General features: G+C 40.2%; 1 protein-coding gene across 3 annotated transcripts in view; it reads right to left on the reverse strand.

Annotated features, from left to right (window-relative positions):
- The window catches only part of RAPGEF5 (Rap guanine nucleotide exchange factor 5), a 167,480-nt gene that overhangs the window by 111,598 nt on the left and 36,245 nt on the right, over positions 1–19,637 (reverse strand). For all 3 annotated transcript variants that reach the window (XM_062569216.1, XM_062569215.1, XM_062569214.1), the window contains exons 6-7: positions 16,029–16,095; positions 5,941–5,989 (exon numbers count right to left, since the gene is read on the reverse strand). In XM_062569216.1, the coding sequence (XP_062425200.1) occupies positions 5,941–5,989; positions 16,029–16,095 (116 nt within the window). The remainder of the gene's footprint in view (positions 1–5,940; positions 5,990–16,028; positions 16,096–19,637) is intronic.

Genomic DNA, 19,637 nt, shown 5'->3' on the forward strand with positions numbered 1-19,637 from the left:
GTGTTGTATCACCAAGCAGGGAAAGCAGCAGGGAATGTGTTTAAAATGGGCAAGAAAAAATATGTCTTCACATACCACATACATGAATTGTGAGACTCACAACCACAAGATATGATGAAGGCCAGGAACAGAAATGGGTTCAAAAAGCAATTAGACAATTTAATGGAAGAAATGCCCACCAAGGGCTACCCAACGCAACAGCAAAATCCCTCTACTCCAGATTAGTAATAAGCTGAGCGTGTCCATCAGGAGGATTGTTTCTACTTGCTCTGTTTCTCTGCTTAAGTGTGCAAAACTCACCACCCAAGTAAGGTGGGAACTGGGTGGACTTTTACCCTAACCCAGCCTGGCTGTTACCATGTTTTTAACCTGGCTGACATTGCCTGGAGTGTACTAAAGTACCGTCACGCAATCGGCTCTGACAGCAGTGCTCAAGAGGTGGCACAGCGGCTTGGGAAAGGAATAGCTGTTCACAGTCTACTTCTCATCCGCGTCGGCAAAGTTCAAGCCCTTTGACTGCTTCATATTGCATCTTCTGCCCCCAAATAAAAATACTCGCTGCCTGGTAAGTCCTGCCTGACAGAAACAATACTAAAGAAAAAGGGAAGGGAGAAGAGTGGATATGCACATATAGAAGCCAGGATAGGGGAGAGGAGACCTAAAAGACCTGTACTATAAAGACGTGTACTATAAAGCTGGTGCATTGCAAAAGTCATATTAAAGTGTAAATGACCTGCTTTTTAAAAAAATCAATACAGCTTGTCAATTTAAGAAAGTATAAAGAAAATGTACCTAAATGTATTATAGAAATCTGAACCACATTCTTAAGAGAGTGTATAAATATACCGAAGAGTTAGGGCTTTTGTAGCTGCCCTGCCCTTCCCAGGAGAAGGGAGCAGCACCCACACTACCGCCACAGCTCCTGCAACACCTGAGAGACCCCACAGTCCCCCTCGTGGCACCTGGCCTTGCATCCTCACTCCCCTTCGGCAGGGCATCAGTAACATCCGAGTTGGCCTTGGTACTCAGAAACACAAGGACCAGGGTCACGCTCCTGCAAACGCGCCTTTATGTGAATAAGGTCAGAATATATCTATTCCCTTAAAGTTCAGGGAATTTGTTGGATAATGCCATGGGGCGCTACCAGGTTTACCAGCAGACAGAAAAGCAGCGCTCCTCGCTCACGGGCAGGATTCACAGTAGCGGCGACCTGACAGACCCTGATCGGTTTAGGTGTACCGGTGTAGCTGTGCCTCCAGCCTTGGGTTGTCTGCTGGATTTTATCCTTTTTTAGCTACCACCTGTAACTCAGGGGAAACACGATATGAGCCCTGACAAGCAATTGCAATACGTGCCAGCCCTTGTAAACCTTCAGAAGAGAGGCTGCATCTCTGTTACGGGTACAAAGCAACTCACGTATTTGTGGCAGCTATCAGAAACTAGCAAGGTATAAATAAACAGAACAATTCTGATGTCAAGAGTCTACAATTAAAACAAAACTATATTCTGCTCCATTTACTCACCTCTCCAAGACCTTTCACCAACCCAAGGAAGGCACAATTTTATTTATTTCTAAGATGAAGCAAGAACAATTTTAACGCATTTTTATATGCCATACAGACGTGCACAAGCTCATTTTCCCCTCTTAGGCCAGCATTATCATGAGGGCTTTCTTTTAATGAAATATAATTGTAGTTTCCAGTCAACAGAGTTATGATGTCTATCAAAGCTTCAGAGAAACTAACAATGTTGAGTTCACTCTGCAGGAGGGCTCTTGCGTACTTATCTAACTGCTTATACCTTTCTGATCAGAGTGGTATATGTGCAATATACATTTGAAACATGAAAATGGAGCTCCTCTCCACCATGTAGAAAGAATTTATTCATTTTTCAAGTATTGCATTTTTCCTTCAACTATCTGTCAGTTTTATATTCCTCTCATATTCATCTTCACACAAACAATAAAAATGAAAGAACGTCTCTTGAAGGAAAGCACTCTCCTCCACACCCTACAGAATTTTTATTTTCTGACATTCTCCATCAAGTCAGGTCCTGTACTAGCAAGGATTTTGATACTCTGCCCTACCTACATTAGGGTCATGTCTCTACCGTGGTTTTCAAAGCATTTTGTCATTAGATACAGGCAATGTATAAACCTCTGAATTGAAACAGCCATTCTGGTCCAAGAACTGAAATAGCTATAATTACTACTTTTTATGTACTTCTTTGACTACTAAGTACCCAAGCTCCATTTAAAAAGCTAAACTATTTCACCCAGGTAACCAAAGGCAATGTTTTCCCTTTCCAAGCAGAGCAGACCTTAATACTTTGACCTTACTCACCTCTGGCAAAGGAAGCTGTAGTGTTCCCGTGCTTTTATAGCAATTTTCATGCAGTGTGACCTAGTGATTACTTCTACTGTCCTAGATAAATAATACTAAAATTTTAATCAGCCAGTTTTTCTAATACAATTAAATCACTGCAATGTATCTCTCGGAGAGGGCAGAGGTAGCTCCAGAAATTAAAGTAATTCAGGAACAAATTACATAGTCCTTAAATCAGGCAAAAATACTCATTTTTTTGCTCTTACTGGCAGTGCTAACCAGATATCTAGAGGAAATATTTTGAAATACTGTAATTTAAAAACACAATGAACCACTAAAATGTTACAGGAACTTCCGCACAATAGCTTTGGTTTTTGGGGGGTTTTTGATCTCTAGGAAAGCTTTCAGTTAATGAGGAGATTACCCCTTACACTCAAGCCCCGCTCAGGTTATGGACTTGCCTGCAGCCCGCACGCATCACTCTCATTTACGCCAGGGCATATGTGCCAGGCGCCCACGCCATTCACACCAGTCCGGAAGCACATCAGGGCAGCTGGCCCAAAAGCCATGTTCCACTGCTTTTATGCCAAAATAAATGCTTTGCCTGACTTTGTTGGTTTATTTCCTGGAATTATACACAGGCTTGGATGGGGCTGGAAGAACAGTATCTTAGAAAGATATTGTGGCTTTCAGCTCCAGAAGTATTTTCTCTGAAATACGTTTCATTTCACCAGGCATGGCATATCATAGCTTCATTGCTAACTGTAACTGTTGCACTGTAAGCTTAACCATCAGCAATAAAATAAATAAGCTTAATCATCCACCCTACTTCACTCTGCTCCTACTGTAGTAAAGACATTAAGTTAAATTAGACCTTACAGTTATGCCTGATCATGTAGCTGTTTTTCATGCAGCAGTCCAACATGACACATAAAGAAATCCAAATTTCAGAAACAAGTGTAAACTAGTTAAACTGACTGAAGAAGTATCTTCTCTTCAAATCTAAGCTGTTATTGTAAGTGTTTCCATGAATTAGGAAGGGCTGGTCGGCACTTCAAAGTTCTATAGGGAGTTTTGTTTATTTAAGGGTGTGATTTTTAACTAAAATATTTCTACCTGCTCAATCTGGGTAACAATTATTTGGTATAAAGGTGACTCCAAGAACTATCCTCCTTTCCTGCTTTCATCTCCAGATGTTCATTCCTGATCCTCCAGCATCCAACACAAGCATTAATGTAGCCATCCACCAAAAGGAAATGAGGGCCTAACTCAGATTAAAAATAACTGCTTTTGGAGAATCAAGTTTTTATTTTAGTAGTAGCAGTAGTAATATTTGCTGACACAACTGAAGAGGAGAATTAGGTAAAGGGATTTCTTAGATCTGTGTAACCACTAAGAAAAAAGGTATCTGGAACCATACCCTTAGTCCATTTTACTGCAAAACAAAAGCTCACATTGAACCTTTCCTTAAAATAACTTGGGTTTTTTTTGAAAACGAACAGAACAATTTACATGATCAGTTATTAAAATTCATGTGGGATTGGGGCTTTAGTAGTTAAGAGCAAGTAGTTGAGGAGTGTTAACATATAAACTACTACAGCAGTTTCAGAAGCACACCTATTAATTCACAAAAGTAACTTAGGTCTGAGTTCACACTTAGATCTGAATATACTTTCCGCAACTTTACATTTACAGGCAATTGTGGATATAATCTATGTGTACTGTTATTTCCAGATGAACATGTATCAAACTCTGTCCACGTATTTTTATCACTTATATTTGTACACGCAAATATTTGCAAATATGCTAGCCACGTAGCCACATAGCATCTGGTACCTGCATTCTGAGATCTCACGTGGTGCGTGCATGTGTATGTGTAAGTGTAATGACTTTTGTACTGTATTTGTAAGCCATAGATATAGATAGATAGACAGATAAAGATATGATCATGTTATACTATTAACAGCTCATGCGAAGAGCTCAAAGTGTATCATCTGTGATCTCAATTCCCATCAAAACCTCTGAAGTTGCAAGAGATGCTCAGTGAAGTCAATGAAAATACTCCCAAAGACCTCAATGACTGGGAATGTGCCAATAATTTAAGTCAACTCCATTTCTATTTTACTCTAGAAATATATTCAACTCTCACTCTGCCATAGGCACATTACTGTGGCTGCAGACTAACTGCACTATAGCTGAAGACATCAGAGAGTCAACCTGTGCAGTCAGCTCTGGTCCAGCAGGCTTGGTCAGCTCCTGCGCAGTGCCAATCAAGCCCAGCTCTGCTGCTTCCACAGCAGTGCAGCAATGCGGATATTTTCTGCAAGAGGCTGTGCTAATAAACACAGCTCACCCAACCCTGTGTTTATCGTCTTTGCACTGTATCACCAGCATTTGCTGTAACACTTATATTCTCAGAGCTTTTAAATTAGCTGTTCACCCTTCTCTTTTACTGCCCTGAAAACAACCTTGCCTATACACTCATCTGGATACATTAAACAAGTCTTCAGGAAAGAACACCCTCATGCATAAAGTTGGCCTTTATGGACTTAAAGAATTCAAGAGCAATATGGAAACCATAAATTCAGGAAATGATTCAAATGCCTCCAACACCTTAGAGCAAAATACTTATCACTAGTCTAATGAGTAAAGAGCAAGCAAGATCTCCTTTTCTCCCATGAACATCTCCATGAAAAGCAAATTTTTTGAAAACAGAATTACTGAATGTGTTCAAGTAAAAATTGCACTTAATGGCCAAGAAAGAAAGAAAAAAAAATCACTCAGACTTACCTAACCCTAGGAAAAGAAAAGCAAGCAATGCAAAGTTTTAGGCTGGTAGAGGTTCGTTCTGAGGCACATCTGTTTATACTCTTACAGGTACACACCATTGTACCTGTACGGTTAGTCAAACCAAGGTCAGAAAATACACTTTGCACTTGGAAATTAAATTTCTGATGATTCTTATTCCCACGAGTGATCATATCATCATCTTAGACTAAGCCTCGGAAAATGATGCATAATCATAGTTCATATTCAACAGAACAGTTGAGGTTGAAGGAGCCTCTGGTGATCATCTGCTTTTAAATATTAGAGGTTGATAAAGAAAAAGAGAACACAAGATTTCAGGCCTACATTAATTAAATTAAATTTTTTGTTTTTTCTTTTCTTTTTTATTTTAGCATACAGCAATGCACCTGACTGCGCTGCTAAAACACATTGGAGACAGCATGAAATACTGGGCCACAAAAGAAAACACATCAAAATTATTAACTTATTTGTCTTAAATACAAGCCAAATAATCACATAAGCTTCTTTGACACAGTACAAGCCGAGAGAAAACAAAGATGCTGGCCAGAAAGAGACCCAAGTTCACATTTGGAATTGTAACACGCTCAGATTTTATCAGCTAGGTCATTAGATGTGAAAAGCCAGGGAAAGCAAGTCTTGACAGTAATTGTATTGTGCTGTATACGCAGATTCTCCATTAAACAATGCCCTCAGAGAGGAATAAGGTCTGCTTTCTTTGCTTCCTAATGTTAATAAGATGTCAATGAAAAATCAAATACTTCAATAAATGACAAAATGGAACCCCTCTCTAAAGTCCAGCTTGACTCACCTGACTTCCTTGCTTTCAAGGCAATGACAGCAGCCAGTTCTCTCTGTACCTAAAATATCAGGAAAGGAGAGGATGTTTATAGTCACCAATAATATAGTCAAACAGAAAAAAAATGCAACACTGGTAAGATAAAGGCTATAAATCATTTGGAGCAGTCAGCTGCAAATGGAACTATACAGATATTTGGTTCTGAAACTACACCGACTGTTTCTAGTAAACCCCTTCCCTTTTCAGCTGGGAATTCTGTGACAACTATTTTTCTAAAACTCTAATTTCATGTAAATACTGCACATTCCTTAGGGATTGAGTAATTCAGTAGCCTGACCTATAATTTATTTGCTCAGCATATCTCCTTCACAAGCACACACTTAAAGCTCCTTCCTTTCCATGTTAAATGTTTGTTTTGCCTCTGTTGAGCACACTCTAATGCTGGATTTATTGTGTGACTCTAGGATAAAGCAAGTTCACCACGCTGAGGTTTGGCTGAGGTTCATGTATATAATTGACATTTGTTTTTTTGAGCCTTCAGGAGGAAACAACTTCTCCTAAGAACACGGCTGAGCATTTCAGGACCAAAATTTAAGTTGAGATGAACATGCAGAAGTGGGAACTATCCAATTTACAGGTTATCTTACTAGCCTGTGATAAAATGATCCTGCTGTACTAGTCAACTCCCTTCCTCAGCTTCCTGTCTGCATTTCCGCATTCTCTGTATTTTCCCTATACTCTCTATATTATCAGACACAGTCTCTTTAGCCAGCTCAGCCCTGTATCCACTTCTCTCCACAGGCCTGTTCCTACTTCTATCAATAAGGTTCTATTTTGTGCATTATTTTGATGCTTTATACCTCCGCACTGCTATCCCCTTGCAGCTGTCGCAAGCGCTCTTTGTCCTGCAGCACCCCAGACGCTCTCCTGCATAGACCACAGTTCTTCTATTCCTCTTCCCCATCCACCCACTCAGACTCCCTGGTACACTTCCTGACTTCCCCCCAATATCCTCCATTTTCCCAAAGCAGCCTGTCTTCATTACAACAAAAAACTGTGGGGCATTTCAATTATTTTTCTAGGGGGAGTCTTATCTCCCCATACAAAGTCTCCTTCATTGCATACTAGCAAAGGACCTATGCAAAGCTCAAGGCTGTTCTGCAATGGGAGTTTTGACATCCAGTTTCTGAGAGTATGTGAAATTTAAAAAGGCATCAATCACAAGACTTGTGATGCAGGTCAGAATAAGGCACCAACCCAAGAAGGGTCCCTGAAGCGATACAATTGTGAATGACTGTCAACATCCCACTCTCATAGCTCTGAAGAAAAGCTTTAAAAAATGAAACAAGAATTGATAATATGACAAAATGGCGCAGGGCACCTCTCTGCCATGGTAACACCAGCGCCCACGGATGGGCTCTGCAGCAGCCACCCCGCAGCACGCTCTGCCTGCGCCAGACGGAGATCACACCACAGGCCTCGTAAACACATCCCCCTTCTACTTCCGTCTTTCCCTGTAGAAAAGGACAAGGGAGCGTTTTTGCTGTCCTTGCAAAGCACAGCAATCTCTTCTATTCCTTGACACTATCCCACTGAGAGGAACAGGGTTTCATGCTACCTCAAGCAGTGAAATAGGAAGGCAGTGCCACAGATTTCCTAAACGTCGTCCTGTTTCCAGCACAATCGTGCAAGCTGGCAGCATTACCTCCACTTCCTTCCTTCCTGCATGCTCGTTCCCATGTCTCGAGAGCTGTTAATCACGCCTCATGTAAGCATAAACTGCAATTACTATGGGAAAGAAGAGTTCTGTTTTGGCAAAACAACTTACGGGATTACTTGCAGGGATCAATACGCCTTAGTAGTAATGCATACAAGCAACAGAGAGTTAGAGTGGGGTTTTCAAAACAATCCACCTTGTTTCTGGATAACACCACCAATATTTTTCTTGGCTAAATTGCTTAGACCCCTCTCAAGATTCAAGCGCTAAACTCAAGAGGAGGTATCTATGTCCATGCCCCCATTCTGGTCTATTCTCCCAGGCTACAGACAGTAAGAAACAGTATAGTGATGTCTCTTCTTCATCTTTTCGTATTTAATAAATATATGCTCTCAAGATTAGCCTTACAAGACACTGTAATCTGCAACAGTTGTAAACACACCAATCAACCAAATCAAACAGGATTGAAAAAATGCAAATCTCTCCAAGAGTGTAGGGAGAACTGGGAGAAGGGCATGAGACCGTATTTTCAGAAACGGGAGAAAAACCAGCATTTGTGGCATTTTAGGATTTACAGTATTATTCTTGCTAACAACATCCATTTTTATGGATTTATGGATCCATTTCACTGGACTGCTTTAAGCCTGAAAGACAGTGCTAACATCACAGACAACAACAAGACTGTTTTTCTGTATTTTGTTTATGTTATGCAAAATATCTAATTTTTTGCTGCACATCTGGAATGTAGGTGATATATTATTTAATTTGAACTAAACTCCTAAATTAAAAGAGCAGAGAAAGACATTTCTTAATGTCTTCTGGTCATTTCTGGTCTTAATACTAAGCAAACGTTCCTTTAAAAATGTTTCATCCTGTCTGGTTGAGCTCCTCTCACAGGAGTCACTCAAGTCACAAAGAACTGATACTGCTGAATATCCTCCTGGATTTGCCTGGTGCCCCTACATTTCATAATCTATATGCTTTTGTCTATTTTAGGATAAATGCACTTGACATCTCTGCTGTATGGGCAATTCCTATGCACCATTACACCAATGGAAATCTGTGCACAACATTCATTCCTCACTGCACCCATGCTACACATTATCATGCTTCTTTCTAACAGGATTTCAGTTACTGCCTGTTTGACAAAATCAATAGTTACACATCACATTGCAGATAACAATCTGAACTCAAAGTAAAATATATATTCAAAGAAGAGCTATGCCTACCATAATAAATCGAGATAATAAATATAGAAAAAATGTATAATACATATAATATGCTGCTATAAAGCAAACATTATCTGAATAGTGTCCCATTTTTGGTAACAATGCAAATGTCAAAACTGATGCAGTTTAAAGGCCAGCTGTATTTACAGAAAGATTATGACAGCCTAAAAGAAACTATTTTGAGTGCGTTAGTATGCTACCACATCATACTCAGTTTTCTTACTGTGATATGAAACAGGAAAAGCATGCATATACAGTGCTGCCAATCTATATTTCTGTATAATTAAATACAAATGGCATATTTATGTGGTGATTCTTCCCAACTTCAAAGGATAGAGGTGAAGATTTTTGACAAAATATTTTACTACAATTAAGGGTCACACAAATGTGGAAATTGCGGAATTGGGTTCTCTTTCCATAGGATCATATAATAATTTACGTGAGAAGGGACTTCAAGACGTTTCTAGCCAATGTCCAGCCCAAAGCAGGGTCAGCTATGAAAGGAGACAAGGTTGCTCAGGACTTTCTCCAATCTGGTCTTGAAAACCTCCAAAAATGCAGACTGGATGCAACCTCTCTGGACAGCCTGTCCCGCTGCTAGCATGTCCTTGTAGTGAGAAAGTTTTTCCTAATGCCCAGTCTGAACCTCCCTTGTTTCAACTTATGTCTGTTGCCTCTCACCCCCTGTCATGCACAACTGTGAAGAGCCTGGCTCCAGCCTCCCAGTAAGCTACTTGTAGGTACTGCCAAGCTGTTGTTAGGTCCCCCCAAAGCTGCCTCTTCTGCAGGCTGAACAAGTCCCTCAGCCTCTCCTCACAGGGCAAGTGCTCCAGCCTCCAGCCACCTTGGTGGCCTTCTGCTGAACTCGTTGCAGTTTTATCAATGTCTTTCTTATACTGGAGGTCCAAAACTGGGTGCAGGATTCTAGATGTTGTCTAACAAGCGCCATGTAAAAGGGAACAATCCCTTCCATCATTTTACTAGCTACGCTCCTGTTAACATAGCCCTGATTATAGAGCCTAGATAATGTAACGCAGTTGTCTTTCTTTGCTGCGATGGCACATTGCTGGCTCATGCTCAGCTTGTGTGCACCAGGATCTCCAGATCCTTTTCTGCAGAGCTGCTCCCCAGCCAGGCAGTCTCCAGCTTGGATCATTACATTAGTCCATCCCAGTCAGCATTTGTCTGCACTAAATTTCATGAGGTTCCCGTTGGCCAATTCCTCCAGCCTGTCTGGGTTATTCTATCCTCCAGCATATGGACTGCACTACTCAGCTTGGTTTCATCTGGAAACAAGAGAAGTAAGTAGCATAGTCGTCTCATCCAGGTCATTGATAAGGATGTTAAACAGGAGAGGCTCCAGGACAGACCCTGTGGTAATCCACTTGCTACTGGCCTCTAGGTACAGTAGAGCCAGCAGCAAGTGGATTACCTATGCTCATTAACCACTGTCCTCTGAGTCCAACAGTCCAACCATTTTTTTTTCACTCATCTGGTTGTGTATACATCCAGACTGTCATGATCTAACTTTAGTACAAGAATATTAGAGGAGATGGTATGGAAAACCTTCCTGAAGTAAAGGTAAATGACATCTACTGCTCTCCTGTAGTTCATGAATCTGATCATTTTATCACAGAAGGCATAGTTTTGCATCTAGTAGGCAACACATACCACCTCTACTTCCCCCTCCCCTTTTTCTTTTTTTTTTTTTTTTGCCTTGAGTATTCCTTTATGAAGCAGTATTCTAGATGTTAATGAGCCAAATACGACTTCAGATCTATGGACAAAGTGGCAATCCCTACACAATCTCAAAGCAAAATCCTGTTACAGGAAGCTCTAAACAGCAGAGCTCTGAGAATCTGAAAAAATCAGTTTAATTCACATTTTTATATCTCAAGTAATGACAGTTTTATGGGCCCCAAACAATGGCAGCACTGGGTGACTTCCCAAAGGACTGGGAAACTGTATTTCCCAGATATACTGCATAAACATCATGATACTCTATTCCGTTCCCTCGCAAAGTGATGCAAGAGCCTTGCAGCAGAAACTCGTAGCCATTCCACAGTGCTCTGGTTTTAGCAGACACTGCAACAGAACATGGACTACAGAGCTGTTTTTTGAGACCCCATACAGGACGCACAGCAGCCTTGAAACATTTCCTTAAACCCAGAAGTGATCATTACATTTTCTTAAGAATTCATAACTAAAAAGATTATCCCATGCAAACGCATTTTCAAATAGCACTTTACACTGCTTGCATGTCAGTTCCCTTTACAAAATTAAGTTTGGCAGCCTTGTCAGTGCTTCCCTGTACTGGAGGATATGAGCACAGGATTTGATAGGCTACATTCAGTTATTTTGACAGATTCTGCTTCTTCCATCATAGAATAGAGTGTAAATATAAAACGAGACCCCATCAAGTTAATTTCTCATCTTTTGTATCAGGCTGTGTTCTTAAAAGGGATGTATTCTATATATTATGTACAAATTAGGATGAGAAAAAATCCTCCGCAGTCATTCCCTACTGCCCTACTAAGTTGGCATCATTCACGGCAGCTATCACTATTATCTCCATCGCTGTTGTTTAAAACCAAGTGTTCACTTCTCTAAGTAATTTATTCTAGACTGGCTAAATTGTTAAAAAAAAAATACAAATTGTGCAGGGAATATAAAAAGTATAACTGTACAAAAGAAACAACACCTGGGAACAAGCAAACATAGAGAATAAGTAATAAGAGAAAGGCCTACAAAGAAAGTCAGACTACAATAAAGAAAAAAAATGTAAAGGGAGGAATTTACCAAACTTGCACAAATGCCTGTGTCTGTGCTAGCTACTCTATAGTCTCTTTATAGCAAATAAGTACCTCACCAATGGAGCCTTTTTCTCTAAAGTCTATCCAAAACTTCCTACATTCAACATCTTAGAAGTGCCCACTGCTACTCACTGACTATGAAAAGTGCCCACAGGAATTAGCTCAGATGAAGATGTCTGTCATCTGGCCACTTATACTTAGGTGAGTCGAGTCCTACCTTTTGCAACAGCAAAAGCTCTTACAGAGATACAGAAATATATAATTAGACCTTATGTGCATTCAGGCTTACAGTTTTTCTTGCACTTTCAGACACTAAAGCAGTGATTTACATTTGAGGTATGCAGATTCCCCTATTGTTACTTGGGTTAGATCTTCACAATCAGTTTAGGTTTTCAAATTTGAGAATTTTATCCCCAAAAAAAGAAAATCCTTCTGACCTGACTGAGAAGGCTTTCTTCCCTTATAAGGAAAGCAAAAAGGAAAGTAGAAGAGGTGGTGGAAGTATCAGTAGGCTGCTTTCTCCTGTTCCCCAACGGGATTTAAACCTCCATCTCTAGAAACTCATGAGTCAAATCTAATCTCCGACTGATTTAGTGCTGGGTTGGAGATAGTTTTTCACTTTTGAAAAAATGAAAAAAATTCTGAAATTCAACTCTTCAAAGTATCTGAAGAATACCTGAACTATGAATTCTTCAAGTAACAGTGGTTTGCTTCTGTATAAAATACATAAATATACAGATGCAAGAAAGTGGGAACAAATCTCCAGTCATGGCTAACACCATCCCATTTGGTTTCTAGATCTCATGATTCTTCTTTCCAATAAAAATTCTAAAGTTAACAGCATAAAAAAAAAGAAAAAAAGAAAAAAGAAAAAAAAAAAAGAGAACCTTCACCCCGCTGAGTCCAGCACTTTGCTGAACAGTGCACGGTAAGGGTTCAAATATCTTAGGGAGATAAAGACTCCCCATAAACTCTTAGTATTTTATATCCCAAACTACTGTATGGAGATAAAGGGGTCGAGCATATCACTCTGAGTAGTTTTATGAATCCATCCCCTGCTTAAAATAAAGTTTACTTGAAGCAATCATTACTATTTATAAACACAGTACAAATAATGTCAAATCTTAGGATGACTAAAACTGCATTTTATTAGCAAGCTTGCATTTACTATTTTGTTTTTTCTTCTGCTGAGCTCTGTTTTATAAGAGAAGTCTCTGGTCCAGAAACATCCGGAGTACAGCTGAATGCAAGCTCTAATTCACCTACAGTGTATAACTCCCTATTACTGTTATGCAGAATGATTGCATATTTACAACTCCACTTCCAGCATCATACTAGTGTTATTAGAAATTACTACAAATAATTTTAAATAATTCAAAGCACTTTAACTCCTTGGGGGGTGGGCAGAGGGTTGCTGTCAAGAACGGTTGCTTGAGTTTTCTAATGCACTGTCTACTTTTCCCAAAACAAAGACCCAAGGAAAGCTGCAAAGATAAGGCAAAGTTTTTGGCCCATACTATATTTTTTTCTGTATATCCAAACTGATTATAAGTTTACTAGTAACTTTTTCAGAAAATAATGGACATGAAGATTAAGAAAGGAGATTTAAGCAGCTTAAAATGTAATGTTCCATATTGTATTAATTATTAGCTATTCTGACTTAAAATTATTGAGCACAGTTCTTCCCAGAAAGCAAGTAAAGGTTGGCAAAAAAGTAATAGAAACGCACTGTGCTGGACAGCAGAAAAGAGTGTTTTCTGATTATATTCCAGTTTTTCTTAGAGGGCGAAGTTCACTTACAGGTATTAATATTTGAAGGACTTTGCTCTGAGCTAGGATTTTTTTTCTGTAGGGTTAGACTAGAAAATCGTTACAGAGAGCTTGAATATATCTCTGTGGTAACAAAGGCCAATTACAATTTTGTGAAAAAGAAGAAAACACAGGAGCAAAGATCAGTCTTTTTGACTTGGCCACGAATATGGATGGGTCTCAGACCGTCTGGAAACGCAACGGACTAATTTTTCTTTACAGCTGTAAAATTGTTCATTAAAAAAAAAAAAAAAAAAGTCCATGTCCCCTGCTGTTGGAATCCTAATGATATAGTTCAAACGTTTGACCCCACAAAATAGATGTGAAGCACTATGAACTCAGTGACAATTACTCGCGTGCTTAGGGATAAGCATTTTACTCAAGTGTATTTAGCAACAGTTAGGTTCAGTTCTCAAACTCAGCACATCAATTTGTTAAGTTCTTCCTTTTTCTTAACTGATGAAAAAAACATTCTTGTTCTAGTTTTTAGGGAGGAAGCTTTAGAGGGATACTGCAATGTTCTATCAGGCTGGTGGGTTTGTGGTGTTTTGAAAATATACTAATTTACAAAAAGTAGTTTATGTTTTTGTATTTTTTCTCTCAAAGAAATTAAGAATGGAGCAAGTCTAGGTTTTGAGTTCTCACTACTTTTGTTTTCAGTGTCAGAAAAAAAGTAGAAAAACAAGGAATGAATACAGAGAAAACAGAAAATAAAAAACAATTCATAAACACAAAGTTTTATAACATCAGACATTTTAAATTATTTTTGCATAAAGTGTAGAACATACAGAAACACTATCTTTCCAAAGCCATGAAACAAAAATGGCTTACAGATTTTAGCACAAACTTTCTTTTCATCCCATTTTTCAGCAAGCTCCAAATAGTACTTTATTCATTTTACTTAAATAGCTCTTATCTTCATGCCTTTATCATGACAATTTCTTCACCCTGCTTGATTCACTTTCACCTCTGAAAGTGGTACCTTCTCAAGTACTCAGAAGGGATCGAGCACTAATTTCATGTTTTGCTTACACCATCATTTGGAGGGAAGCGTTCACAGACCCACAGACCAGCTGTAGTTGGCAGAGATCTCTGCAGATCACCCAGGCCAACCTCCCAGCTCAAAGCAGGGTCACCTACAGCAGGTATCTGTGCCCAGACGGGTTGTGAATGTCTCCACAGATGCTGATTCCACAACCTTTCAGGGAAACCTGTTCCAGTGCTCAGCCACACTCACAATAAAACAGTGATTTCTTACTGTTCAAACAGAACTTCCTGTGTTTCAGTTTGTGCCCATTGCCTCTTGTCCTGTCTGTGGGCACCACTGAGAAGTGCCTGGCTCCATCTCCTTTACACCCTCCCATCAGATATCTATACACATTGATAAGATCCCCCTCAAGCCTTCTCCTCTCCAGGCTAAATAATTGCAGCTCTCTCAGCCTCTCCTCGTATGAGAGGTGCTCCAATCCATCCATCATCTCCGTGGCCCTTCGCTCCCCTTGCTCTTGTAGGTCCATGTTTCTCTTGTACTGGGGAGCCCAGATCTGGACATAGCCCTGCAGATGTGGCCTCACCAGGGCTGAGTAGAGGGAAAGGATCACTTCCCTTAACCTGCTGGAGACACTCTGCCTACTACAGCCCAAGAGGCTGTTGGCCTTCTTTGCCATAAGGGCACATTGCTGGCTCATGTTGCCTACCAGGACCCCCAGGGAGGGCCTTCTCTGCAAAGCTGCTCTCCAGCTGGTTGGCCCCCAGCATGTGCTGGTGAACGGTGTTATTCTTCTCCAGGGGTAGGACTTTGCATTGCCATTTGTCAAACTCTACGAGATTTCTCTCTGCCCATTTCTCCAGCCTGTCTCCAGGTCCCTCCGAATGGTAGTGCAACCCTCTGGTGTATCAGCCACTCCTCCCAGCTTTGTATCACCTGCAGGCTTGTGGAGCAGGCACTTCATCCCATCCTCCAGGTCATTAATCATGTCAGAACAAGTCAGTCTAGCTTAACCTTCAGTAGTCCCACCTGTCTCTTAGAACAGTGATCTTACAACAAGATGAACAAGATGTACCAAATTCCAGCACAAATAGGATAAGCTGTCATCGCTTTTGATGTAGTTTACTGAGGCTATATGTAGTAGGGAAGCCAGATACTGAGGTTTCCCAGGTGCAACTCCTTAGAAGCTAACAACCTCAGCCAGGGCTGCTGAGGCTCCTTCTCTCCCTTTGCCCCTTACCCAACCTTGTGCTGACACTGAGGTTTCCTTGACCGAGTGTGTACTAGCCGGCAAAAAATCACTGTGATTATCCAAATTGGTATTCTCTGGGCCATGGATAGCATGGGTTACAAATTATTTATTTAAATAGTTGTGGAACTGCACAGCAGGATACCAGTAAAGCTTCCTCCTTTCAGAGAAAAAAAAATGTAGTTTGTATTACAAACACCTGCTTCACTGAGACTTAGCTCTTTTATTTGATAGGATACAAAACACAGTAATATTTCAAATAGGATCAGTAACAACTTTGATGCAGTGACCTTACCGCAGAAGTGAGGCGAGCAAGAATTTCAGCATTCGTTTCTGCTCTATCTTCTATTTTTTGATCAGGCCTTAAAAATAAAAAAATAAAAACATTATTTCTGTCATTCTTGTCCAACATCTTTTGATTCCTGAAAAGCAAAGAACCATATGGCCACAGGCACTGAAGTAAAAGGATTTTTGAAATTCTGCATCAAAAAGATGACTGCAGCATGACAATAATTAATTGTGTCAGTAACAATAGAGTACACCCTTTGTTCCTTGCTGTCAAGACCTCTTTTGATTGGATCGATGTAAAATAGTGAGGACAATTCTTCAGCTATAAAATATGATGAAGAACTGAAGAATGCAGGACCTGCTAACTCTAAGTTGTACATTAGAATGCATATTTTTCTCTGCTAAAAATACATTCCCATCAACAGAGCAAAGTTTTCCATCTGCCCACTACCCAGCTCTGCTGGTGTGGCACAACACCTTTTATAGACTGTATGCTCATGTAGATAAAAGCAGACAACATTAAAATCATTATGGGACACGTGAATTTTGATATTTAAAAGAAAACATGAAAATGAAATGAATATATGGATACAAGCCATAAATTAGCAAACTAAACTAAGTACTAAGAATACTATCAGGTTACACTAACTCTAACTCACAAGACAGTGATTTTATATGCCTTTGCAAAAACGGGGAAGTGTAGGAAGAACCTTTCTAGAAACTATCACAGGACCCCAACCCATATGGAAAAAAAAACACACAAAAGTTGCTGTGGACAGTAAAGAGTAGAACTGTATTTTTCTGTTGAACAGTTTAATTCCCACTACAAACACTGTGAGCGCTTTGGAAGGTTTATTGATCATTAGAAGAAAGATACAAGTATGATAGGATTTTTCAAATGGGAAGAAGAAAAATCTCCTGAGATCTTCCCTTTTCAACCTTTTCAAGAAGTGTGGCAGGCCAGCAACCTGAGCAGATACGCAAAACTGCAGCTGTTGTGATAAACAAATCCCAGGTACCAGCAGAGGCTTCTATCTTTGAGTAAATTATTTAATTGCTCATATGCTTTGATGTGTTTAGGGAGACAGCACACAACATGTCTGGAATATACAGCTGGTATATTGTGGTTCTCACATGCCACGTCCAAAAATTTCTTCCTCTAATTAAAAAATTAAGGTCAGAAAGCATAAGATGACACATGCCTTCATTGTAGGGCAAGCACATTCAGACCAAAACGGTAATTCGCATTTGAAATCATAATTATTTTCATGTCTGACTTTTCTTTTTTTCAGAGAAAAATGTGATTCAATGTTTTAAGTGTTATAAACAGCCAAAGGAACTAAATGAACAGAGTTGCATTTACCAAGACTGATTTATTCAATCTTTTCTTTATAATTTGAAATGAGATTAAAATAACTGATCTCTTCAGATGCCTATGTTCTCACACATCTGATCTGTTCTGATCTCTCAGAACCAGGATAACATTTTTTTTTTAATTGGAGGCCAAAAGATAGCAGCTCAGCAGACACAGCTACAGATCCAATCTATAAACCCAGAACAGCATATAGCACAGCTATTTCCATCCCAGATTTTTATCACTTCAATATTCACTTCAAACTCCCAATATTCATCCACATATAAGCATCAAATGCTTATGAAAATATTAACGAACTAATGATTATAGTCATCTCTCCAGCATCAGAGACGAAGAGGGCATTATGATACCGAAGCTAACAGAAAATTAATAGAAAAAATAAGATAGAATGGATACAGAGGAGCAGAACATCTTTCCAAAGGAGCCAGCCAAGGCCTCGCAGGGCTGGTACTCGACAGCAGATACAAAACCCAGGCCAAGTCTAGCTGCTATAGAGCCAGCGGTCCATCTGCATGCTAAGCAGAGCGAGATGCAGGGGGTCCCACCTCGACCTGCCCGGGTCGCACACAGTTGGGAGCGCACACCTCCCGAAGCACCCGCGCTGCCTCCCCAGCAGCTGCCCGAGGAGCCGCCGGCGCGGCCCCTCCGGCCCCTGCCCGACCGGGACGTCGGCACGGCCACCGCATCTGCCCCTGCGCTGGCTTCTCAAGCCACCCACAGCCCAAGTAAAAGACCCAAGGGTATCTGAGAGCCATCTGCTTTCAGCAAAAGCTTTTTGGGCAGTCCAAAAGGCACTAACTAAATGAACATCCAATCCTGGATATTCACATTAAAAGCAATTTATTTTTAAGAGGGGCTAGTTTTCAGTAATCAGTGAAACGATTATTTGGGTATAGAAGATGCAGAATACAGCGTAACATTTCTGAAAAGAAAAGAAAAAGAAAATATTATCAAAAGAAAAAAAAAACACTTGTTTCGTGTTAACCTCCCTTCCAATAACCACAGAAAAAAAAAAGTGGGATACATTCCAGCAGTCGAAGGCACTCAGTGTGCTCTACCAATGTCCACTGAGTCTCGTGTGCACCCTGGGAGTTAGGTGTTATTATAAACACCCCCATTTGCACAGCAGGAAATAGAAGCACATAAAGATTAGAAGTCTGATACAATGCCATTGCAGTCACTGGAAAAGAATTCAAAAGGCACTGGATGAGAGCCTAAGCGACTGCCCAAGGTTGTAAGGAAGTCCATGGCAGAGCTCTGAATACAAATCTTTTGTTCCTAGGCTAATGCAATACTCCTTTTCTATCCATGTAGAATTTGGCTGTGATTAACGCAGAGTATTTCATGACCTCAAGAGGCCACTGCATCAATTCCACCTCCTTTAACCCACAACCTAACCTTCAATTTAGTATGAGCTGGGAAAACCCTTCAGTCCTATCTTGTTTTCCATGGTAGATTTCCACTCAGTACTACATGGGAAAGGCTGTGTTTAATGGAAGGTCAAAGTCCAGGATAGGGAACATTTCTTCAGGAACTGCAAGCACATCTCTGCCTTCAGAACATCATTTTGAATATAAAACTTACTGTAGTATTATTTGGTTTCCCTTATAAATAAGTGCACACTAACTTGTATATAAATATATACAGCGAAACAAAATATGAGGTTGCTGATATTACCAGAAACAGGCTTTCCAGTAGCTTCTGAGAAGCTATTTCTAGAGAAGATGTTATACACGCATTGCTTATTTACACACACCAAATGCCAGGATTTGATCTTTACTATATAGGCATCTGCTGAGAATTTTGAATGCCTGGGTTTATTCCAGTATCACCAAGATCAGTGTAGCTCAGAAGCCAATCCCAAGAAACAAACAAGTACAAATCTGCTAAAAATGTATATGGCAAGTCAAGATGCTGCCCTGCTTATTTAATAGAATAGGGACCTGCTCATTTCTAGAAGACCTGCTGAAGGAAGTCCCCAGAGCAGCTGCTGTTTACACGAATCTGCCGGCTGCCTCTCGAAGGGCAGATCCATGATACTGCCCAGAGACCCACTGATGGGCCCAGGAGGCTGTGCACATGCAAGACCTCCTTCTAGCCACAGAGGAGGCAGAGCTGGTCTGGTAAGGATGCACCTGGGATGCCCAGCATGGCCTGCCAATGCACAAGCAGATAGTTTCTTCTGATTTCATCAAAGCAGGGAATCTCATGAATTAAGAAAGTAAGAATTTCTCTATCCAT

Source organism: Rhea pennata, chromosome 2 (genome assembly GCF_028389875.1).
Source record: "Rhea pennata isolate bPtePen1 chromosome 2, bPtePen1.pri, whole genome shotgun sequence".
Classification (NCBI taxonomy): domain Eukaryota; kingdom Metazoa; phylum Chordata; class Aves; order Rheiformes; family Rheidae; genus Rhea; species Rhea pennata.